The sequence below is a fragment of the Panthera onca genome, chromosome B3 (assembly GCF_046562875.1).
Source record: "Panthera onca isolate mPanOnc1 chromosome B3, mPanOnc1 haplotype 2, whole genome shotgun sequence".
Classification (NCBI taxonomy): Eukaryota; Metazoa; Chordata; class Mammalia; order Carnivora; family Felidae; genus Panthera; species Panthera onca.
Window position 1 is genome coordinate 136469735 of NC_138344.1, and position 20792 is coordinate 136490526.

A 20792-nucleotide genomic window follows, 5' to 3' on the forward strand; every position below is an offset into this window, starting at 1 on the left:
AACAACTATGTCTTTTGGCCTCAGATGTTTCTTTAAAGAAAATGGGTGGAGGGAGGAGAGAAGGAAGGAGAAAGAAAAAAAAGAAAAGACTCTAGATACAGACAACGCAGACCACAGAGTGCCATTCCTTAGAGTGGGTCACACAGAGCACCCAATCTGTGGGATGCAAAGAAGTTTTATAGGAAAAAAATATTCCTGTGATCCAATGTCCTTGGTAAGTACTGGACTAAAGAAAGCAAAGCAAGTTTCTCACTGCAGGACTTATCTGTGCCTTTGACATGATTATGCATTTAAAGTCTTTTTTTAATTAAAAAAATTTTTAATGTTTATTATTTTTGAGAGAGAGAGAGACGCACACACACAGAGCAAGCAGGGGAGGGGCAGAGAGAGAGAGGGGGAGACACAGAATCGGAAGCAGGCTCCAGGCTCCGAGCTGCCAGCACAGAGCCCGATGCGGGGCTCGAACCCACGGACCGCGAGATCATGACCTGAGCTGAAGTCGGCCGCTCAACCGACTGAGCCACCCAGGCGCCCTGCATTTAAAATCTTTAAGAGGGAGGTACCTAATGAGGTGCCCCCCAAAGTTATTAGATCTAAGCTTTTCATAGAGCTCCTTAGGGGACCTGTGTGTCACACAATCCGTTTTGGGAACATGACAACAGTGCCCTATTTTGTTCTCCCCTACAACCTTGGGACCTCCAGCACTACCTGGCAAATGGCGGTACTCAATGAGTAGTTTCTAAACAAACGAATGAGTGAACGCATCATTGACTGAACAAATACGCTGCCTGTGCACATTAGGAACTCAAAACATATTTTTAAGTTAAGTTTAATTGATTAGCTGAAGTCATTCCTAAAATGCAATTCTATTATGAGGGATTTGACTTGGCCTCTCCTCAACTATATTCAGTCCATAAACCTGAATTCTTTATGAAGCAGAATTTGGGAGGCAGGGGCCTCGTCTTGGTCTGGTAGGTATCCCCCCGGTAATGGGGTTACTGCAGACAAGGAAAGTCAATCAGTGCAGAGAAAGGAACCGGCATTGAGGCGGAGCTCAAGCAGGAGAGAAGGTTCTGGCATAAGGGTCTTCAGCTCCCTAGACCCAGAGATCACCAGCAAATTCCCGGTGCCAGTGCTGAGTGCGAGAAGGGCCACTCTCTCCCCCTTCTCTCTCCTGGGCCACTCTGCGTCTCTCTGTGCGTCCGTTTCTTCTAAGCTTTTCCATGGCCTTTAGAGACCCATGACCTTTCAGCTCTAACCCACAGCACTCTGACAAATTGCCAGGAAGGCCTTGATTGGTCCAGGCCACACTACTCATGGGCAGTCAGCCAGTGGAGCGTTGGTTGCCCATGAGCCTGGTTCTTTCCCCGGCTGAGTTGGCTCTCCAGGGCTGGAAGGTTCCTGAGATGGAAGGCATGAGCAGGGACCTCAAAACCTGCTGTGTCAGTCCTTGGGGAGAGGACTGGGGAGAACTCAGAAAATTGGGGCACTCGGACCCTCAATCTGTCACCCTGTCTTCTCCGTCTGGAATTCCCAAGTCCCATCACCCCCCCCCCCAACACCCCCTCTTTGCGTTGGTTACCTATGCTGCATAACAAACCATCCGGGAGTTAGCTCAGGAACCTGCAGGCCAGCCGAGCGGTTCTGGTACGGGCCTAGCCGGGCTGACCTTGGCGCGGCTCAGCATCGACAGTCAGCTGGCAGGTCAGCTGGGCTACTGGTCTAGGTGGCCTCACAGTTTTGTAATAGGCTGGATATCAACCTTGGTGTTGGCGGCACCTGAACCAGATGTCTCCAACCCCTTAGCAGACCAACCTGGGTTCGCTTACACGGCAGACACCGGGGTGCTGAGCTGGAACCATCTCACAGTTCTCTCTTCTCTGAATCCTCTTTTAACCAAACTCACTGCTCCTGCCACCCCGGTGCCCTGGCTAGCCTTCCCTTCAGCTTGATGAACTTTCTTCTCTTCTGACCCTCCCGTGAGTGTGGACCATATATACCCTTCCCTGGGTGGCCTGATTTACAATAAAAATATAGGGCACCCTGTTCAAATAGCTTGAGTATTACGTACACAACAACAAAAATTTTTTCAGTGGAAGTGTATCCCAAACATTGCCTGGGATATACTTATACTAAACGAGTATTTGTGGAAATTCAAGTTTATCTAGGTATCGTGTAGTTTATCTGGCAACTCTCCCCTCCCACAACTCCTGAGCCCAGCCTCAGGAGAGAAGAGGGTGCACGGACACGCTCCTAGGGTGCATCTAGGACCCTCTGTAACCAGCAGGGGACAGGACTAGCCTTTGACGATGGGGGAGTAAGCGTGGGATCAACATCTTTCTCTCTCACTGCTTCTTTCCATGTAGGTAGTGGGTGATAAAATGTAGGCTGAGGGTCGCCATGATTTGAGGGGTCCCAATTAATTTGAGAAAGATTTCACTCTCAAACGTGGCGTTAATGGAGGCACCGGCAGGGGTGCGTAAGAGTCAGTGTCGCCTCATTCACTGTACTCTGTTTGGTACTGAAGTGGGTGGACTTCTCAGCCCAGGGTATCCTGCTGTTATTTGGACATTTAGGAGCCTGAACGTTTTGTAATATTTCAAGCTGGTGGCCCACAAGCTGAGTTCGGGACCTGGATCGGGAACTTCGCCCATGTGCGCAGACCCCGTGGGTTAAAATGTCAGTTGAAGGATGTGCTCTCGTCTTTGGCTTTCCGTCCACACAGGAGAAGGCTGGGCTAACACACCTACTTTCTAACAACGTTGTGTGAGTCCAGGAGTAAGGGGGTCCAGGGCAGAGCCCTTCAAGCAGGCTTTGGTCACCCCTTCTTCTAACTCGGGGGGAAGGTTTTCTTGCTTAAGTGGACAGCCAGGGCAGGACAGTGCCCCTGTCACACATTCAGCATGAGGCATTGGGGCAAACATTTGTCCTAGAAAGTAAGTCCTATGGGCTGGGCTTACTGTTTGCTCTGTTCACTGCTCTGTTCCCGGGCCTAACTACAGGTGCCTGGCACACAGCAGGCGTTCAGTAGGGCTCTGAGGGAGCAGGGAGTACGTGTGTCCCAACAGCCCTGTGTGTAGCCAAGAAATAGTTGCCCACATGCTTTAATAGAAGTACTTGTCCAGAGTCTATCTCCCCTGGGAGTCTGTGAGCCCCGTGGCATGAGACCCACGTTCATCAGGTTCTCGACTTCGCTCAGAATCTTCCAGAATGTCTGACCTAATATAAAACGTTCGATTCCGGAAGCTCTTCCTTTAACATCTCTGACTTGCGTGCCCCCAGGAAAATTAGTCACTTACTTCCGCAGGAGCCAATTCCACAGTTGGAGAGAGTTTTGGCAGATCTTCAAGCGTTTGAAGGTAGCTAGTACTCAATGTCTAGTTCAAAGCAACAGAAAGATATGGCGTGTGTTAGATTGCCCAGGGCATGGGGTGGGCTCTCTGGGATTCCTTCCTTTCTAATAAGAGAAGTCGTGTCCACAGGACCAATAGGCAGGGAGTGTAGGGTGGGGAGGTGCCGAGGGCCACAGGGGTCTGGCTGGGACAGGGGACTAGTGTGCCGGTGGTCTGTCAGAGGAGGGATATGGGCCAGGACAGGGCGTGTGGTCGGGTGGACCCCGGTGTGGCATCTTCCCTGCCGGCCCCCACCCTGGCCTCGCCACCCTGGGTCTTATCTAGACTCAGCTCTCAGATGATTTTCTCAGTTACACTTTGTCCGCATCCGCATCTGCTCGCTGGCCCACAGCTATTCCCCACCGTCTGCAGGACGAAGTCCACGCTTCTTATCTGGCATCTAAAGCCTCCAACCTTGGACGCCAAATACCTCTCCGGCATTACCTTCCACTGTCACCCTACGTGAACTTTCTATTACTGCAAAACTGGGTCTCTCTCTCTCTCTTTTTTTTCAGAGCATACCCTTCCCTTCCTTTCTCCTTTACCCATAGAGGGTCTCCACCCTCCCCCAGACTGTCTTACCTTCTTACCTTTTATTTGTGGTTTACCTGGTTTTCAGGATCCAACTCAAGTCTGACCTTCTTAGGGTGTGGATAGGAGTATTTCTTCCAGTGACACTTGTTGCGATGACTCCTTCCTAGATGTGACCCACCTGCAGCTACCCTCTAGGTCTTGGTACCAACTTCACTATGGGGATGAGTATTGTCACATGCGTGGCACATACATGCAGCTAGGTTGACATCCTTTGGGTTCCCCCAGTAGATTCAGACAGATGCCTCCCTGAGACTGGAGGGGCACTTGTGGCAGTGGAGGGAGCCCCCAACCACTAAAGAGGCTGCATTGCAACTGGTTATGGCTCCCCAGTGCATCCCACAGACGACGTTTGTGCCCACCCGGCCATGTTGACCCTCGCACTTTCTTTCATCTTGCCCTTGGGCATTTGACCTCCCATGCTGCATTGGCCCATTATTGCACTGGCCATCCCCACCCCGTCCCCCTTCTTTTCACAGAGCGTGATTTGGAGCCCCTGCCCTGGCCCCAGTCTCCTCTGAAAGTGATCTCGTCCCTGACACCGGGGCCCTGACATTTCAGGACGGCCTCACTTGGCTGTAGAGCCGAGGTCAGCCACCGTGAAGGGAGAAAGCTCTTCATTCCTCCTGATGTCCTTTGTGCCTTTTCCTGGGACCCTCAGGAAAGACCCGCTGTGATGGAAGGGGTGGTGGGCATCTCCCATGGTGGGGGGATGGGCACGGCTTGAGCCGTTTTCATTTGTGACCATCCAATCACGGTCTATCCTGGGTTCCACGAGATCATAAGACATACGGCTCAAGGCTGCTCTGCACGCTGACCTTCCCTTGTAAACATTGCACCTCAATGTTCACAAAACCCAAGGTCGACTTTATTGGGATCTTTGCACACTGAGTAACTGCTCCTCATGGCAGCCCACGGTGCAGGCTGCCCATCTGCCGGCCTTCCTGATTGTTCTGGGGCAGACAAACTGCCACCCGGCCTCCCACTACGGTCACCCTGCAGCCGGGTTGACGACTTTCCCCAGGAAGAGCAAACTCTGAGTGGTCACCTCCCAAAAGAGCACCAGGAAAGGCCTGTTGAAACGTGCCTGTGGGGCCCAAGTTGTGTTCAGAGCCTGAGGCTGAGAGAGCAGGCCCGAGGCAGCCGCTGCCCTGGTTCCCCACACATTCATGTCCACTGCCGCCTCGTGTGACACCTGGAGGGGGAGAAGGGGACAGGGACAGCATCAGCCCCAGGCGCTTTCAGGGGACAGATCCCACCTGGTGTGGTTCTAGGGAGATGGAGGTAGAGTCACCCCCTCGGGCGCCTTCCAAGGAGGCAACTGCAGCCTTCGTTTTTGTTGCTTCTTCCCTCTTCCACATCCCGGGGGCTGGCCTTGATGGTGCTGTTTGCTCTCTGGCAGAAGACAGATGGGCTTGAGCCGGGCCGAGCATGAACCTGGCCGCAAACTCCCAACGGCAAGTTCTGGGAGCATGACAGAAGCATCTGGGCACAGGCAACACGGGCTGAGGGCCATTTTCCGCTCTGAGCTGCACGCACATTCTCTAAGCCTCGGTCGCCTCTTCTCTATAACGACTTGCTCAGCCTAAATCAGTGGTTTTTAACATGAGCTCCGGGAACCGGGTTGTCTGATGTGCCAAACCTTCTATCCTCCTCTGTGAGAAGATTCCCTTTTTTTTTAACCCTCATTGTCACACAGTTTCTTCGGAAGAAAGGATTCTGAGGCTTTAAAAAAAAGTTGAAAAATTTTGGCCTTGACAATCCCTTTCACTTCTAAAAAGTTCTATGAAGGGATACACTGAAAAATAAGTTCTTTAAAAAGCCAAGTTATTTCTTTTCCTTCTTGTTCACACACATGCACGTACACACTCCCGTGCACACACACACTCCCGTGCACATACTCCCTATTGCCTTGTTTTACGTTCCTGATCTCAGCTGATCTTTCCCAAGCAAAAGACAGAATGCTTTCCTTATGAAGTTTGTAGCAAAGCGTGCCTGGGTGTCGTTAAGCCTCTGACTTCAGCTCGGGTCATAATCTCACGGTTCGTGAGTTCGAGTCCCACATCAGGTGAGCACAAGCCCAGCTTTGGGTGAGCTCGAGCCCTGCTTTGTGTGAGCCCTGCTTCTCTCTCTCTCTCCCTCTGCCCTTCCTGGGATTCTCTCTTTCTCTGCCCCTCACTCCCGTCTTTTCTCTCTCTCTCTCTCTCAAAAAAAAAATTATAGCAAAGACTCAAGCGACAATTAATGACTCTCTCCTAAACCATAAAAGATAGAGCAGGGAAGGAAAATTGCATGGTTATCCCCAGTGGTTAACTCTCTCTTCCTATTAGAGAGTCATGGATCCCCACCCACGCCTTGTGACTACCAATGGCCTCCTTCTGGAAGAGAACACAGACCCACCCCACTGATGGCCATCTTGACTACGGGACTTGCTTTGGCCAGCAGCACGTGAGGGGCCTTGACACAGGCCACAGTGAAGAGAAACGCGGAGAGCGATCACACAGTTTCTCTTGCTTTTTTCCCATCACCGTGGGAATGGCATGTCCCATACAGGGACTTCTCCTTTCTCCTGCATCCTGGAAGGGAGACGCAGTGTGAAGTAAGTCTACAGGCCTGTGGTAGTAACATACCTCTGACATGTACCGTAGACAGGAAATAGGCCACTGTCACCATAATGCACTGAGATTTGGGGCTTACGGGTCTCTGCAGCAAGGCTGGTGGATACATTTTTGTATTCATGCCCCACTACTCTCTCTAACTATAACAAAGACAGATGGAGTTTCAATGCCTGCCCTTGGGGAAGTATGGGGAATGAAGGCAAAGCTTTTCCCACACCTGGGAAAATTCTGGCACTGTGGATGACCCCTAGCGCGTGTCTCTTCAGGACTCGGTGTCCCTGCTCCGAAGGATAGAGAGGAGAGGTGGAAAGAGCGCTGCCCCTGAAAATAAGCCTTGTAGATGGCGATCAAGACCCAGAATAGGAAAAGAAAAGGGAAACTTGACTTTCAAACGCACACTTCAAAGGAGAAAAGACTGTCCCCTCCATCCATATTTACCACCTTACCCGGGAGATGGTTTTGTTGAGCTGCTCAGTGATTCCTGATAAGTCAGCTTCTAGGTTGAAGATGTTGGTGAGACCAATGTGGGGAAGTATTTCTTCAAGGTGGTATGTTCCAGAAATGGAAAACCTTGGCAGGTGTAAATCCAACAGGCTGGAGGGAGAATCAGACAGAGAGGAGGTGTGGTCTCATTAACTGTGCTGCTCCCGCCGGGTCTGTAGGCTGTCCCCAGCTTTGGGAGGGAGAAGCGTTTCCCAGGGTGAGGGGGAGCCGGGCCTACCACAATATTCCCTGCTGTGAGAGAACATTCCACCCCCCCCCCCCCCCCCCCGCAGCTCCCTCCTCTTCGGACCTTTCCAGACCTCTTGTGACCTCCTCAGCCCTCCTGTGTTTGGATCTGAGAAGACTCCCAGCATGGCTATGTGTCCTCATCTTGGGCACGTTTTTGGAGGACTTTCTACATCGGGCAAGGGATTTCACAAGGCTTAACTGATCGAATGCAAATAACAGCCACGCAAGGTAAATACTGCTAACATTCTCCCGCCTCTGCATCCAATTAATCATCAGGTTCTGCTGGCCCCGCTTCAAAACTGAATCCTGAATCTGTCTGCTGGCAACCCCCTAATATAAGCCACTGTCAGCTCTTCCTGTCTGGGCCTCGGGCCATCGTGAGGATCTTACGACCGAAAGCGTGTGTAGAATGTGGGCCAATCTCTGCCCCACGACTGGCCTTTGCCATCAGATCAGCACCCTGCCCGTGGTAAAGTCACAAGTCTCCTTTGACACTAAGTCTGTCCTTCCATTCTTGGGATTCTTCTTCTCGATTATTGCTTGACTGTTGCCAGAGCAGGGCACCTGCAAGCTGGGCTAGGTAAGAACCGGCTTGGAAACCTTTGCTTCTGATGAATTCAGACCCTAAAGCTGCTGATCACGTCCTTGCCAGTTAACTGCTGGGGCAATAGGAGTGTCCAGATGCCCAGGGGAAGTACGAGACAGTTGGAAGTCAAGGGTTGAACAGCGAAGAGCTGGGGAAGGTCGTGGGAAACAGAAAACAAGGCTGTCTCGGCCCACTCGGCAAACTGTCCGCAGGGAGCCCTGAGGGCAGGCCCAAGCCATGAAGGGGTCTGAGTCGAGTCTAATAGAGGCGTGTCTGGCTGAGAGCCCAACACACAGCAGGTGTTCGACCCACATCAATGAGGAATGAACAGGTGCCAGTGAGCCCGAGTCCCCTGGGCAAGCGAACCTTCCTCACAGCTGAACGGAGGGAGGCCTGGCAGTCTGAACTATTCGTGTCGGAAAGCCGCCCAGTGTTGCTGTGGTATCATAACTTTCTGGCGCGAGGACCAGGAACAGGGGACGTCTGAGGCTTAGAAAAATAACTTCAGTTGGTCTTGCTTCGTGAAAGTCAGAGCGAGAGGTCAAAACAGACCTTCTGGAGGGAAAATCTGTTGGTCTAGAAGATGCTATGGTATTTCCTTCTGTGCTGGGGGGAAGGGACAGGCTCACCCCAGGGGGGCTTGAGAATATGGGGCTGGAATCAGAAACCAGCCACAGTTATGTGGATTCATAGACAACAGGGCTGTTCTCTTCTTGTCCTCTCAAGGGCAGAGGTCCTTGACCTCTGTCTCTCTTACTTGGTACCTGAATCTCTGCCCAAACACAAACACCTTTTCCTACCCCTCAGTGCGGTTGGGGAGCTGAGGGGAGGCTCCTGTGGGCACAAGGGCGGCTGGTACCTACCAAGTGATGGTGTATTAGAACTTCAAGTCGGCCATCAGGAGTTTTGGTATATGCACCCTCCCCCCACACCAGGGTGGGCTCCGTGACTGCTCCGGCCGAAAGAATATGACAGAAGAGACACTTTGGAGCCCAGATCTTCAAAGAGCAGGAATTTTCGCTGCCTGTCTTTGGGAACACCCCTTCCCGGAGACCTGAGCTGCCATATAACAACATCAGCTGCACCAAGCTGCCGTGCAGGAGCCCAAGCTAGTCTCCTGGAGATGCTGCACGGAGAGAGAGACACCTGCTCAGCCCTTATCTGAGGAGACAGCTAGCCCAGGAGACACCTGAGGCTTCAATGCTCTAGCCCCAGCCAGCATCTGACTCTAGTGCAGGAAAGCCCCAAGTGAGAACCACTCGGCCGAGCCCAGTCCACCCACCGAATTGAGAGAGAGAACAGATATTCTCTTTCCTTTTCTTTTTTAAGTTCGTCTATTTTGAGAGACAGAGAGTGAGGGTGGGGGAGGGACAGAGAGAGAGGAAAACAGAATCCCTCACTCCTGTTCATTCAGCATTACACCACCCAGGAGGTGCACTAGCAGATTGGGCACCTAAATAAAACCTACCCTGTTCATGGAGATTCTCGCAACTGTGTCACAGGTAGTGGTGTCTCTTTCTTCTACGTTTTGGTCAAATGAATTTTTAAGTAAACTAAAAAAAAGTAGGAGCTCTTTTGAGAAATATACACTGTTCCGTGGGAGTCATAAGTATTCTTCATAATTGCCCTTCATCTGATTTTTTTTTGCCTACACTTCGCTACATTCTGGTGGTAAATCATTCGGGGAAAAGGGAGAAACCAGAGGAAGGACAGTTGGCCAGAGAAACCCTCGGGAAGGGATACGAATGATGCATGCCTGCTGAGCACTTATCGTGACCAGTCTCGGGACTTTATATGTATTAACTTGATCAATCTTCCAAGCAACCCGATGGGGGCAGTTATTATGACCTCATTTTACATTTGAGGCGATTGGAGACCCAAAAGGCAAGAAAATTGCCCCAAACCCACATAGGTTAGTTGACGGGCAGAATAATGAGCCAAACCTAAGGGTTGGGCTTTTGCAGTTGGCATTGATCAAGGCCGGCCTGGATTCTTGAATCAAGTCTGCTGGGGTCCTTCTGCTCTGACACTTACCTGGGCACAAGCCGTCGATCCCATTTTCTCAGGGTCTCTGGCTCCAGAGCTGCCTCCACCTGCTCCATTTTCCCTGGGTCGGGGAGGATCAGCAGGGCCAGGGCGTTTCCACTGTATTCTATCTGCAGGACGGTGCAAGCCATTTCCTGGTCATAGAGGAATCTGTGCATTTCCTTCTGGTGCATCATGGGGATGCGGAGGGAGGTCTGCTCGTCCACAAAGAAGCTTTCTTGCTTCTGGGTCTGGTAGCGATCAAAAGGATGCTTCCACTTAGCTTAGGACACAAAATCGATAAACTATGAGAACACACTCCAAGAGAGCAACTGTGGGCAGACACGTACTAAGCCGCACTGGTTTGGTGATTTCCTCTTGGGGTGTATATAAATATAAGGCAGAGAAGTGGCGTGGATACAGAATCAGGGGGCCAGAATTTAGGGCCGGCTCAGCCGCCAGAGTGAGCCCCCCAGAACTTAAGCTCCAATGGTCTACGATTTTGTTCCATTTCAGAGCAATGTAACTTTCAAGAAGCTAAAAGGTTCTTCTATCTATTAACCACCTTCCACGTGCAAGGCATTATCTCTTTACATCTGCATGAACATTAATATTAAACAAGTATTAGGATCTCCATGTCAGCAACGAGAAGCTGAGTCCCTGGGAATTTATAGAAGCATACCCAATTTGCAGAGCCATTAGGTGGTAGGACAGGGACTGGAGCTTGACCGGCTCCCCAGCTCATGTTCTTTGCACACACTGACTTGACCCTTCACTGCCACGCTAAACAATCTCCTACAGAGAAGGTCAAGAGCCCCCTCCCGCCCCCCACCACCTCTGAACTTCCTAATACTCAGGTTGAAAAAGGAGAAAGATTTCAGTTAATAAAATGTTACGTATCATGCCAAAAAGCTCATTAAGACACAAGAAATGTGGCATCTGTGGGTCACAGCCTTGTCCACGTGTGCAGTATCCTCTCTTTCTCCTTACGGTCTCCACGCACCACAGCCTCCAGACTTGGCCTCCTGAGAGCCCTGGTCTTGGTGATGGGAAGCTGGCTCATCCTGTCCCTCTTGCCCACATCCCATCAGTGGCCAAGTATTGCCGATTCCACCTCCAAGGCTGCAACTTTATCCAAAGCGGCCACCTTCCTTACTTTGGAGCCCTTCGAGAACCTCCTGACTAGTCTCTGTTCTCCCACCCTTCCTCTCCTCCAAACCATTTTCCAGATTGTAGCCAGACTGATCGTTTTAAAACAGATGTGATCATGCCACGCCACTGCTTCAAACTTCTTGGTAATTCTGGTATCCTGCAGGTAAATCCTAGAATTCTCCACACAGTTCCTGCTTATCCTTTAATCGCAACTCTTGATACTGTCCCCCAGGCACTGCGCTCTTGTGTTCTGTGTTCTAGTCCGACTAGATTCATTTCAGTTCCTTGAAAGTGCCATAGTTTTTTCTTTTCCTTGGACCTCTGCACGCACTGGGCTTTCAACCTGAACCCTCTTTTCCCCACCTCTCTTACGGCCTCTTGGCTTGAGTAAATCCAACTCACTCTTCATGTCTGGGCTTAGATGCCTTCTCTTCCAGGAAGCCTTCCCTCACTCCCCAAGTCTGGAAAGCTGTATCTTTCAAGAGCTCCATGGCACCCATGCCGACTCAAGCAGAACTTACTGTCCCATTGAGTTGCAATGGCCTTTTTACTTATTTGCAGCTCTCCTGGGACTATGAGCTACATAACGGTAGGAAAACTCTATCTTATTCATAAAGTTCCCCAAGACGCTAACAAAGTCCCTGAAACGTAGTAAGTACTTGATGTATATTTAATTCATTCATTCATTAATTTATTTATTTTTAAATTTACATCCAAGTTAGCATATAGTGCAATGATGATTTCAGGAGTAGATTCCTGAGATTCATCCCCTATGTGTCACACCCAGTGCTCACCCCACCAAGTGTCTTCCTTAATGCTCCTGGCCCGTTGAGCCCATCCCCCCACCTACAACCCCGCCAGCAGCCCTCAGTTTGTTCTCTGTATTTAAACATGAGAGTCTGCTGTGTTTTGCACCCCTCTTGTTTTTATATTATTTTTATATTGTTTTTATATTATTTTCGCTTCTCTTCCTTGTGTTCATCTGTTTTGTATCCTAAATTCCACATAAGAGTGAAGTCATACGGTATTTGTCTTTCTCTGACTAATTTCGATGTATATTTGAAAACAAATTAATGAATACCGTTCCTAGAGGCCTCAAAACGAGACCTAAGTTCGACTTGAAATCATTCACTCGGCAAACATTTTAAACATACTTGACCTCTCTTTCCCTTTGACTAGGCGGCTGAGTGGTTTGGGGGCCGTGGCCTTGTGGCAGAGGCAGAGAGGCAGAGCTTTGTGAAGACCTTGACGGGCAGCCCCATCACCATCACGGTCGAACCCAGTGACACCCCTGAGAATGTCAAAGCCAAAACTCCAAGACAAGGGGGGCATCTAATTTTTGCGGGCAAACAGCTGGAGGATGGCCGTCCTCTCTCAGGCTACGATGTCCAGGAAGAGTCACCCTGTGCTCGGTGTGTCACCTGGGAGGTGGCATCGCTGGGCCTTCCCACCACCAGCCGGCCCAGGAATGGGACTATGACAAGGTCATCTGCTGCAAGTGCCGGTCTTGCGTGGGTCCCCATGCTGTCACCTGCCACAAGCACTGTCCCCCAAGAAGAAACTCAAGTAAGTCCCCTCTCCCAGCTTTTCCTTTGTCTGCTCTAATGGAAAAATAAATAAATAAATAAATAAATAAATAAATAAACAGCTGAGTTCAACAACAAGACTCAAAGCTTCCAGATACAAAGCAGGAATGTGTGTCTCTGATTTGGAAGTCATTTGGCTCAGGGGTTATCAGAATCAGATACAGCCCTTCAGGGGTGGTGCTTCATGCCTTCTCAGGGGAAATAAATAAAATTCAGGACCACGCTTGGGACCGATCTCTCTGCAAATAGTCAAAAGCTACGAAAGGCAATCCCTTCCCCGTCCGGGAAGACTGGATTGGAAAACTCTGTTAAGCAGCCCAGGGATGAGGTAGGATAGGTCACCACATTCCCGGGCTGAGGGGTGGATGGGAGGAGTCACCTGCTCTGGGTTCTTTGTTGTTATTACTCATTCGGGGCAGGGACTCCCCAACCTAGAAATTAAAATAGAATCAGGGAAACCAATAAGACTATACCAGAGGCAAATGTGAAATTGTCTCCCAGAGACCTTGCCACAACAGGCCATAAGAAACTCACAAAAAGATAATTTCCACTGAAGATGAGCTCAAAGCTGAAAATCTCAATCCTCTCCTGAAAGAGAAGGAGTTGGGGTAACGAACCCAAGAATTCACAGTTCAAGATCTCCAGATAACGGAATAATCCAAAAGACATTTTTAAAAGTGTGTTAAGGGGCGCCTGGGTGGCTCAGTCGGTTGAGCGTCCGACTTCGGCTCAGGTCATGATCTCACGGTCTGTGGGTTCGAGCCCCGCGTCGGGCTCTGTGCTGACGGCTCAGAGCCTGGAGCCTGTTTCGGATTCTGTGTCTCCCTCTCTCTGACCCTCCCCCGTTTCTGCTCTGTCTCTCTCTGTCTCAAAAATAAATAAACGTTAGAAAAAAAAATTAAAAAAAATAAATAAAATAAAAGTGTGTTAAAAAAACGGAAGGACTAAAATTCATCAGATGGGCCACTGGGACGAAACGATAGGCAGATTTGAAAAACTAAGACCTCAAGGCGAAAACACAGTCAGTGAGATCGAGAACTCAGTGGATGGGTTTGAAATAATAAGTAGCATGGCTTTTGAGGTAATTAGTAAAAGGGAAATTGGGTGGAAGGAATCAGCTAGATGGCAGCGTGGAGAGACAGAGACGTTTTCTGGGGCAGGGGTGGGGCGGGGTGGGGCAGGAGTTATAAAAGATGAGCTTGAGGTGTCCTGCCAGAAAGCGAGGAAGTGCTCCAGAAAGGAAAAAAAATCAGCAATGATGGGGGCATATCAAGGAACCAACTGGAAAGTTCTCCTGATGATCAGTGCCAGAAAATTTTAACCAACAAAACTAAGTATTAGTGGATTACAACCCAGAATATGAAATGAATACCCTTGAGTCCATAATGATGTAAGCAAATGATTGAACAAATAAATGCGAGAGAAGAGAAAAATCTCCCATACCGAAGAATTCCAAATAATTGAGGTAGGTCCTCCTTTCTCAAGGAGAGGGAACATAACTTCCCACTCCCGAAGTGTGGGATGCGCACGGTGACTTCCTCCAAAGAGCACAGTCTGGCAATTTGGAAAAGGGTAACTTCACAACAGAGAAATATGACAGGCGTGACCCTAGCCGGATGGTCGAAGTCAACATCAACAGTGGTAAGTCACGCCGAGAGTGACTGTCCTTGGCGTGATGTGATAAGAATGGCCCTTCACCTGTGTGGCCCTCCTCTCCCTGTCCCATTACCCCAGTTTTAATCATGAGAAAAACAAGCAAGTCCCAACTTACAGACATGCTACCGAGTACCTCGCCGAAACTGGCAAGGTCATTACAAGCAAGGAAAGTCTGAGAAACCGTCACAGTCCAGAGGAGCCCCCAATGAAGTGGCGATCCAGGGTAATGTGGATCCCGGAAGAGACACAAACATCAGGTAAAAACAAACAACATCTGAATGGACCTGAGTTTAAAACAATGGAGGAGCTCACTTTCCTAGCATCACAATCGAGATACATGCTACTAAGTCAGGAAATAACCCGAGTAAAAGAAATGAGCCCTACAGGGAGCGAGTGTTCACATGGCAGTCACAATAGGCTAATAAGCTGTTCACACAAATTAAGATGTGGTGAGGGCACTAAAACATAAGCCCGAGGTAATATGTACAGGATGATACAATTCTGGTAAAATTTAGAACGCATGGGACAGTGGTTGCCTCTGGGAGGAAATGGGACCAGGGAAGGGTGCAAAAAAAAAAAAAAAGGGTGCAAAAAGGGTGCAGGTGAACCCTACCTGCAACATTGCATTTTTTAAAAAAATAAAATAAAAATCTGAAGCCAATGGTAAAATGTAAACATTCATTCTTGGCGGGGGGAGTATATGGTGGTTTTAAAATGCTATATACTTTTCTATGCTCGGGAGCGCCTGGGTGGCTCAGTCGGTTGAACGTCTGACTTCGGCTCGGGTCAGGATCTCGCGGTTCATGGGATCGAGCCTCGCACCGGACTCTGTGCTGACAGCTCAGAGCCCGGAGCCTGCTTCGCATTCTGTGTCTCCCTCTCTCTCTGCTCCCCCCCGCTCTCGCACTCTATCTCTCGCTCTCTCTCAAAAATAAACATTAAAAAAATTTGTCTATGCTCAAGATAGACAGTCATACAAAAAATAAAATTTTTCTAAAAGAGGAGTCATTCCTAGGAGAGCATGATAGGGTGCATAACAAAAAATAAGTAAAAACTGAACAGAAGGAAATGGCAAGAGCAAACGAATGTTGGTAAGTCAAGAAGTAGCCCTCTAAGACGCTTTAAATATATGGAGCCGTTGCAAGCCTTCAAGACAGGTGCCTTTCAGGGGCAAGGAGGCGGAAGGGATTCGGCCCGAGCCAGCCCTCACCTTTGAAGAAGATGTAATTCAGGACAACCATGAGCGTGTCTCGCGTGAACTCCTGGAGGCAGTCGGCCACCTGCCCGTACGTCTGCTTTCTCACGTACTCGTTAATCTGCCTCCTGGTCGTGGCGGGATCTGTGAAGTTGGCAGAAAAAGCAAACGCTCCGTACAGCTCCCGGACGGTGTCCAAAAAGTGCTGCCGAGGCTTTAGCTGCTTGTCCAGAAACAAGGAGTTGCCTACTTTCAGTTCAAGTTTGGGGCTGGGCAGGTCAAGGGTGTGGATGAGGCTCTGGAAACCCCGGTGGATGTCCGCTTCCGAGATCTCCGTGAGGTTGAAGCCAAGGCCCTCCAGGATCTGAGTTGGGGTGTCAGCCTGGGCCCCCAGAGAGAGCAGGGCCAGGGTGGTGGAGATGCTCACCGGGGAGAAGAAGATGTTGCCCGAGGCTTCTACGGCCAGCTGCTTGTACAAGCGCAAGGCGAAGTTGGTGATGGTCGGTGTGATTTTGTGGTAGGCGGGGGCTGGCGCGGACAGCTGATCGCTGGGGGCTGGAGGCGCCCCCGGACTCTTATCTCCACGGGCAGGAAAGGGCCGACAATGGACAGAGGGCAGGATCGCTGCTCCCAGCAGCCACAGCCAAGCTGGACCCATCCTCTGAAAACAAGACAGTGAACACGCCATTCTACCGCGTCCGGAACCTCAGGGTCCCCGTGGCTCGCCCAGTGAGCCTCACGCCCAAGCTGTACCCCGCACAGGTGTCATGAGGGGCCCTGCAGAGGACGAGGTGGGAGGTGAGCCGGCGGGGCTCTGTCGCTCTCCCCTAAGTCTGAAGAGCTGCCCTAAATCTGCTTGACTATTAATATGTCTACAAGGTTTTGTTGACAAAAGGACTTGGGCTATAAAAAGAAACTTCCCTGGTTTATTCTCTCTTCCTCTCTTCCCCCACCTCTGACCTCCCTCCGCCTCCCTCCTCCTCCCTCCCTCTCCCTCCTCCTTCCTTCCTTTTTCCTTTCTTTTTCTTCTTTCAAGTGTTTCTTTGAATCACTCATCACCTTTCAAGGATTGGGGTGACTACGGAGCAGACGTTCAGGACACTGTGACAGTGAGGGACGCTGGGTCTTGCTAGCACCGAGGTGAGGCCACATCAACTTCCACCCTTGCCCGTTGGAAGGGAGAGGATGAGGGGAGCCGCTCTTGGGTCAGGTCCCCAAGGAAAGGGGAGTGTTCTCTAGTGTTTGGGGTTTTCATTAGCTGGGGTGCTGATGTGGTGGTGAGTCACGGGGGCCCGGTGGATGCGGGCCACCCACGAGGGGTGGCAAAGCCACACGATGGACGGAGCCCGGGAGCACAGACCGACTCTGTCTCCATCAGACTTGCTGTCTGAAGCAGCAGCTGTCACATGCAGCCCTTGTCACATGCAACGGCTGTATCTTAATTGATGCAGAGGGTTAGGGAAGATGCCTGTTGACCTGTGTTGAATTGTGCACCCCCCAAATTCATAGCTTGAAGCTCTACTCCCCAGTGTCTCAGAATGCGATCTTGTTTGGCAATGGGGTAGTTGAGGTATAATTAGTCATTAGATGGGCCCTGATCTAATATGATTGGTGTCCTTCTACAAAGGGGACACTTGGGCACAGACTCGCACACAGGGAGACAGCCCTGTGGAGACAAAGGCCGAGATCGGGGTGATGCTCCTACAGCCGAGGATGCCAGAGGTGGCCAGCAAACCCCCAGCAGCTCGGGGAGGAGCCTGGAGAGGGTTCTCCCTCCCAGCCTCAGAAGGAAGTGGTCTACTGTGGACACCTTGATCTTGGACTTCCGGCCACCATGACGGTGGGGCCATACCTGTCTGTCATTGAGACCCCCCGGGGTGTGGTGCTTTGTAGCAGCAGCCCTAGGAAATGAATACTGTCTCTCTTATACTTCAGGTTATAGAATGTGCCAGAGAAGCCTTCGAGCTACTTTCAGGATGTCAAAGTGGTGCAGGGGCAGGAGACTCCTTCCTCAGGGGATGGAACGGAGCTCCAGCTCGAGGTGACGCTGCAGCATAGACGTGGCTGATCTCTGCTCATTCTGACCCTCATCTAGTGCCCTTTCAGGGTCTCCATGCACACACCGCACATCTTCACAGAGCACATGCTGTCACATGGCCACTTGGAGCCCTCCCCTTCTCCCCCCCGGACCTCGATATCCTCAGTAAGGACAGTGTCGTCCCCCTGCTCCCTTCAGAACTGACCCTTCCGCTGACCACACGATTCTTGGTGCTCCTCTGTCTTGATAACATTTGCGTCTTTTTTTAAAAAAATGTTTTAAATTTATTTTTGAGGGGGGTAGGGGCAGAGAGAGAGGGAAACACAGAATCTGAAGGAGGCTCCAGGCTCCGAGCCGTCAGCACAGAGCCCGACGCGGGGCTCGAACCCACGAACGGTGAGGTCGCGACCTGAGCCGCAGTCTGGCGCTCAACCGACTGAGTCTCCCAGGCGCCCCACATTTGTGTCTTAATCGGCACCGTTTGCGCAAACCAATGTTTTCTGGGTCCCTTACAGGTGCCACGGTGGTGTGGGAGAGATCATTATTTTTAGACGGTTTATAGCACTCGGGGCCCTAAACGCCCCAAAGGCCGGTTGTTGGGAGGGACCAGTACAGCCTGATTATCAGTTATGTTGAAACTTTGCTGGACAAAGTACTGCGGGCGATTTCCCAAGGCCGTGACCTCCCTCCCTCCCGCAAAGCTCTGGTGGGCTCCCTTAACGTCGGGTTCCATTCACGCTGGGAAGTCAAACAATTTAAAGATCAGTTTGCTCCTGGAGAAAATCAGGAATACAGCTGCCGTGGGGCACCTGGGTGGCTCAGTCAGCAAGCGTCCGACGTCAGCTCAGGTCACGATCTCTCGGCTTGTGAGTTTGAGTCCCACATTGGGTTCTGTGCTTCGCTTCTGATCCTCTGTCCCCCTCTCTCTGCCCCTCCCCCACTAGCGTGCTTTCTCCTTCTCTCTCAAAAATAAATAGACATTAAAAAAAAAAAAAGAAATACAGCTGTAATAAAACTGGTTGGTTCTTTTTATCCCGCTGAACTCACCGTTTTCTACCCTTCTGCACCCCAAGGATCGCCAGACTTGCAGAAGGTTCTATTTCCCAAAGAGGATGAAAAGTCAGAGGGCTTGGGTTTGAATTAAGGCTCTGCAGTATCTCACTGTGGGATCTGTGGATCCCACTGTGGGAAGGAAAACTCTCTGACCGGCAGTGTCCACATTTGCAAAATGCAAAGGACAATGCCCACCTTCCGGGGGCGGAGTCACTTAGGGATTACAAGGCATACGGTGTGTGAAACACCCGACATGTAGGAAGCGTGCAATTGAATTGTCACTGCTTTCTACAGAAGCTGGGTGTAATTACACCTAATCTATTTCTTTATTTCTCTTCCAGAAAGATCCCAGGGGAAGACTAAGAACTCCAGTAATTAATGATAATATTCCCACTTATTGTTTATTTTGTGTGGGGATATTTTATCTGGTGTATCACAGCCTCCTCCCAGCCAGGTGTATTCTCAAATGCAGGGGGGTCCGCTATTTTTTTGGATCGTCTCAGAGACTGGAGAAGGGCGTGCTATTGGAGTTGGGTGGGAGAGAGAAAGCTCTCGAAATGCCAGAACAGTCACAGGCAGTGAAGAGTGGCCGGCCCAAGTGCCAGCGCGCGAAAGGTACTTCGCGCGTGTCACTAGGTTGAATCCGTACGAGAGTCTTAAGACACAGGAATTGGTGCCTTCTTGTGCCTATGGGGACACTGGACGCAGGCTCAAGATAGGCACCTGTTAAGTGCCTGGAGGGTGGTTCGGATTCCAGACAAGGGCTCTGAAGCTCAAGCCTTTTGCTACAACCGAGTCTCTAGTAAATTTGCTGCAGCAACGTTGTCGTCTTGCTTTGGGCTGTGTTACTCTGCTTTCTTGTCTCTCCCAGGAATACTGGGAGTTCCTCTCTCAAAGTTTCTGATGACCAAGCTTTCCATAAAAGGTCACTTGAAACCTGGAGTTCCGACTCAAAGCTCAGAAGCAGTACATCATCGTATTTTTCCTTTAGGGGCCTCATTTCTCCTCTCCCTGCTGCCAAAGCCAGAGGAGGGGGAGGAGGAGGGACAGAGAGGGACAGGGAGGGAGAGAGAGGGGCAGAGCCGCCCCCGCATAAGCCAGGTACTCACAGCAAAGCTCCCTGGGCTGGGGGCCCCGGGTCGTCAGCACCGCGTGGCTTCCTACCCACAGGAAATGGTGTCGGAGGGTCACAGCGTCCTGGTCAATATTTGCCAGGTCCATTCCTGGAACGGTGCAAAGACTGTGCGCGGCGAACAGGAAGGGACCTTTTTTTTTTTGAAGGCTCTGTCCTGCCTGCCTGCCCTACAAACAGTGAGTCATGATTCCGGACCCAACTCCCCTTGAGGATATCCCGATACCGGTGATGACGGCAGGGGTCGCGATGCGGTTGCTGCTGAACCATCACGGGAGTTTTGTGGGTTCCGGACAGCTTTCCAGATCACCCTCACGATAAGAATGCGAGACGCTAACGCCTCCTATTGGGGTCATCATTTCACCACATGCGTAAACCCGACCATCATGCCGCACCCCTTGAACACACACAGCGACGTACATGGGTTATTTCTCAATAAAACTGGACAGAAAAAGAACGGGAGAGAGGCACAATCATCCCTACCTAACAGATGGGGACACTGAGGTTCCGTGAGGTTAAATTACTTGCTCGTGAAGTGGGTGGTGAGGCTCCAATATCTTATTGATTCTTACCATTCTAATCCTTTACTGACACTTAAAAATTTATTTTTTAGAAAGAGGGTAGGCACAGGGGAGGGGCAGAGGGAGAGGGAGAGAGAGAATCCCAAGCAGGCTTCTTGGCCAACACAGAGCCAGACACGGGGTTCAATGTCATGAACCGTGAGATCGTGACCTGAGCTAAAATCAAGAGTTGGACACCTAACTGACTGAGCCACCCAGGCATCCCTTTACTGATGCTTTAAATAAATATTGTCCATATGTAGAAAAAGAAAAAGATAGACGGAAATTGGAAAACGGAGCAAAATCTTCTCTCCTGCTATTTTGAATCCCCATAAAAGGTACCACTGAGTCTTGTTCACCATGAATCACCCAAGATCTAGAACGAAGCCTGGAACTAAATGAGTATTTCGTGTGAGTGAAATTTTGGTGATGGCAAGTCACCTTGGGGTGACTTTTATGTTCTTCTTTGTAAATTT

The 20792-nt window shown here is 50.4% G+C and overlaps 1 protein-coding gene across 2 annotated transcripts; it reads right to left on the reverse strand.

The window, feature by feature from the left end:
• Window positions 1-4768: 4768 nt before the first annotated feature.
• On the reverse strand, window positions 4769-19867 carry SERPINA11 (serpin family A member 11). 2 transcript variants are annotated; one of them, XM_060620661.3, is made up of 5 exons: window positions 18619-18783; window positions 15549-16194; window positions 9954-10227; window positions 7048-7195; window positions 4769-5178 (listed from the first exon to the last, which is right to left on the reverse strand). In XM_060620661.3, exons 2-5 carry the CDS (start codon window positions 16189-16191, stop codon window positions 4975-4977), a joined length of 1269 nt encoding a protein of 422 aa, XP_060476644.3. In that variant the 5' UTR covers window positions 16192-16194; window positions 18619-18783; the 3' UTR covers window positions 4769-4974. The 2 variants fall into 2 exon arrangements, with proteins under 2 accessions (XP_060476644.3, XP_060476643.3); XM_060620660.3 differs by lacking the exon at window positions 18619-18783 and adding an exon at window positions 19734-19867 and having other exon boundaries at window positions 4771-5178.
• Between the last annotated feature and the right edge of the window lie 925 nt (window positions 19868-20792).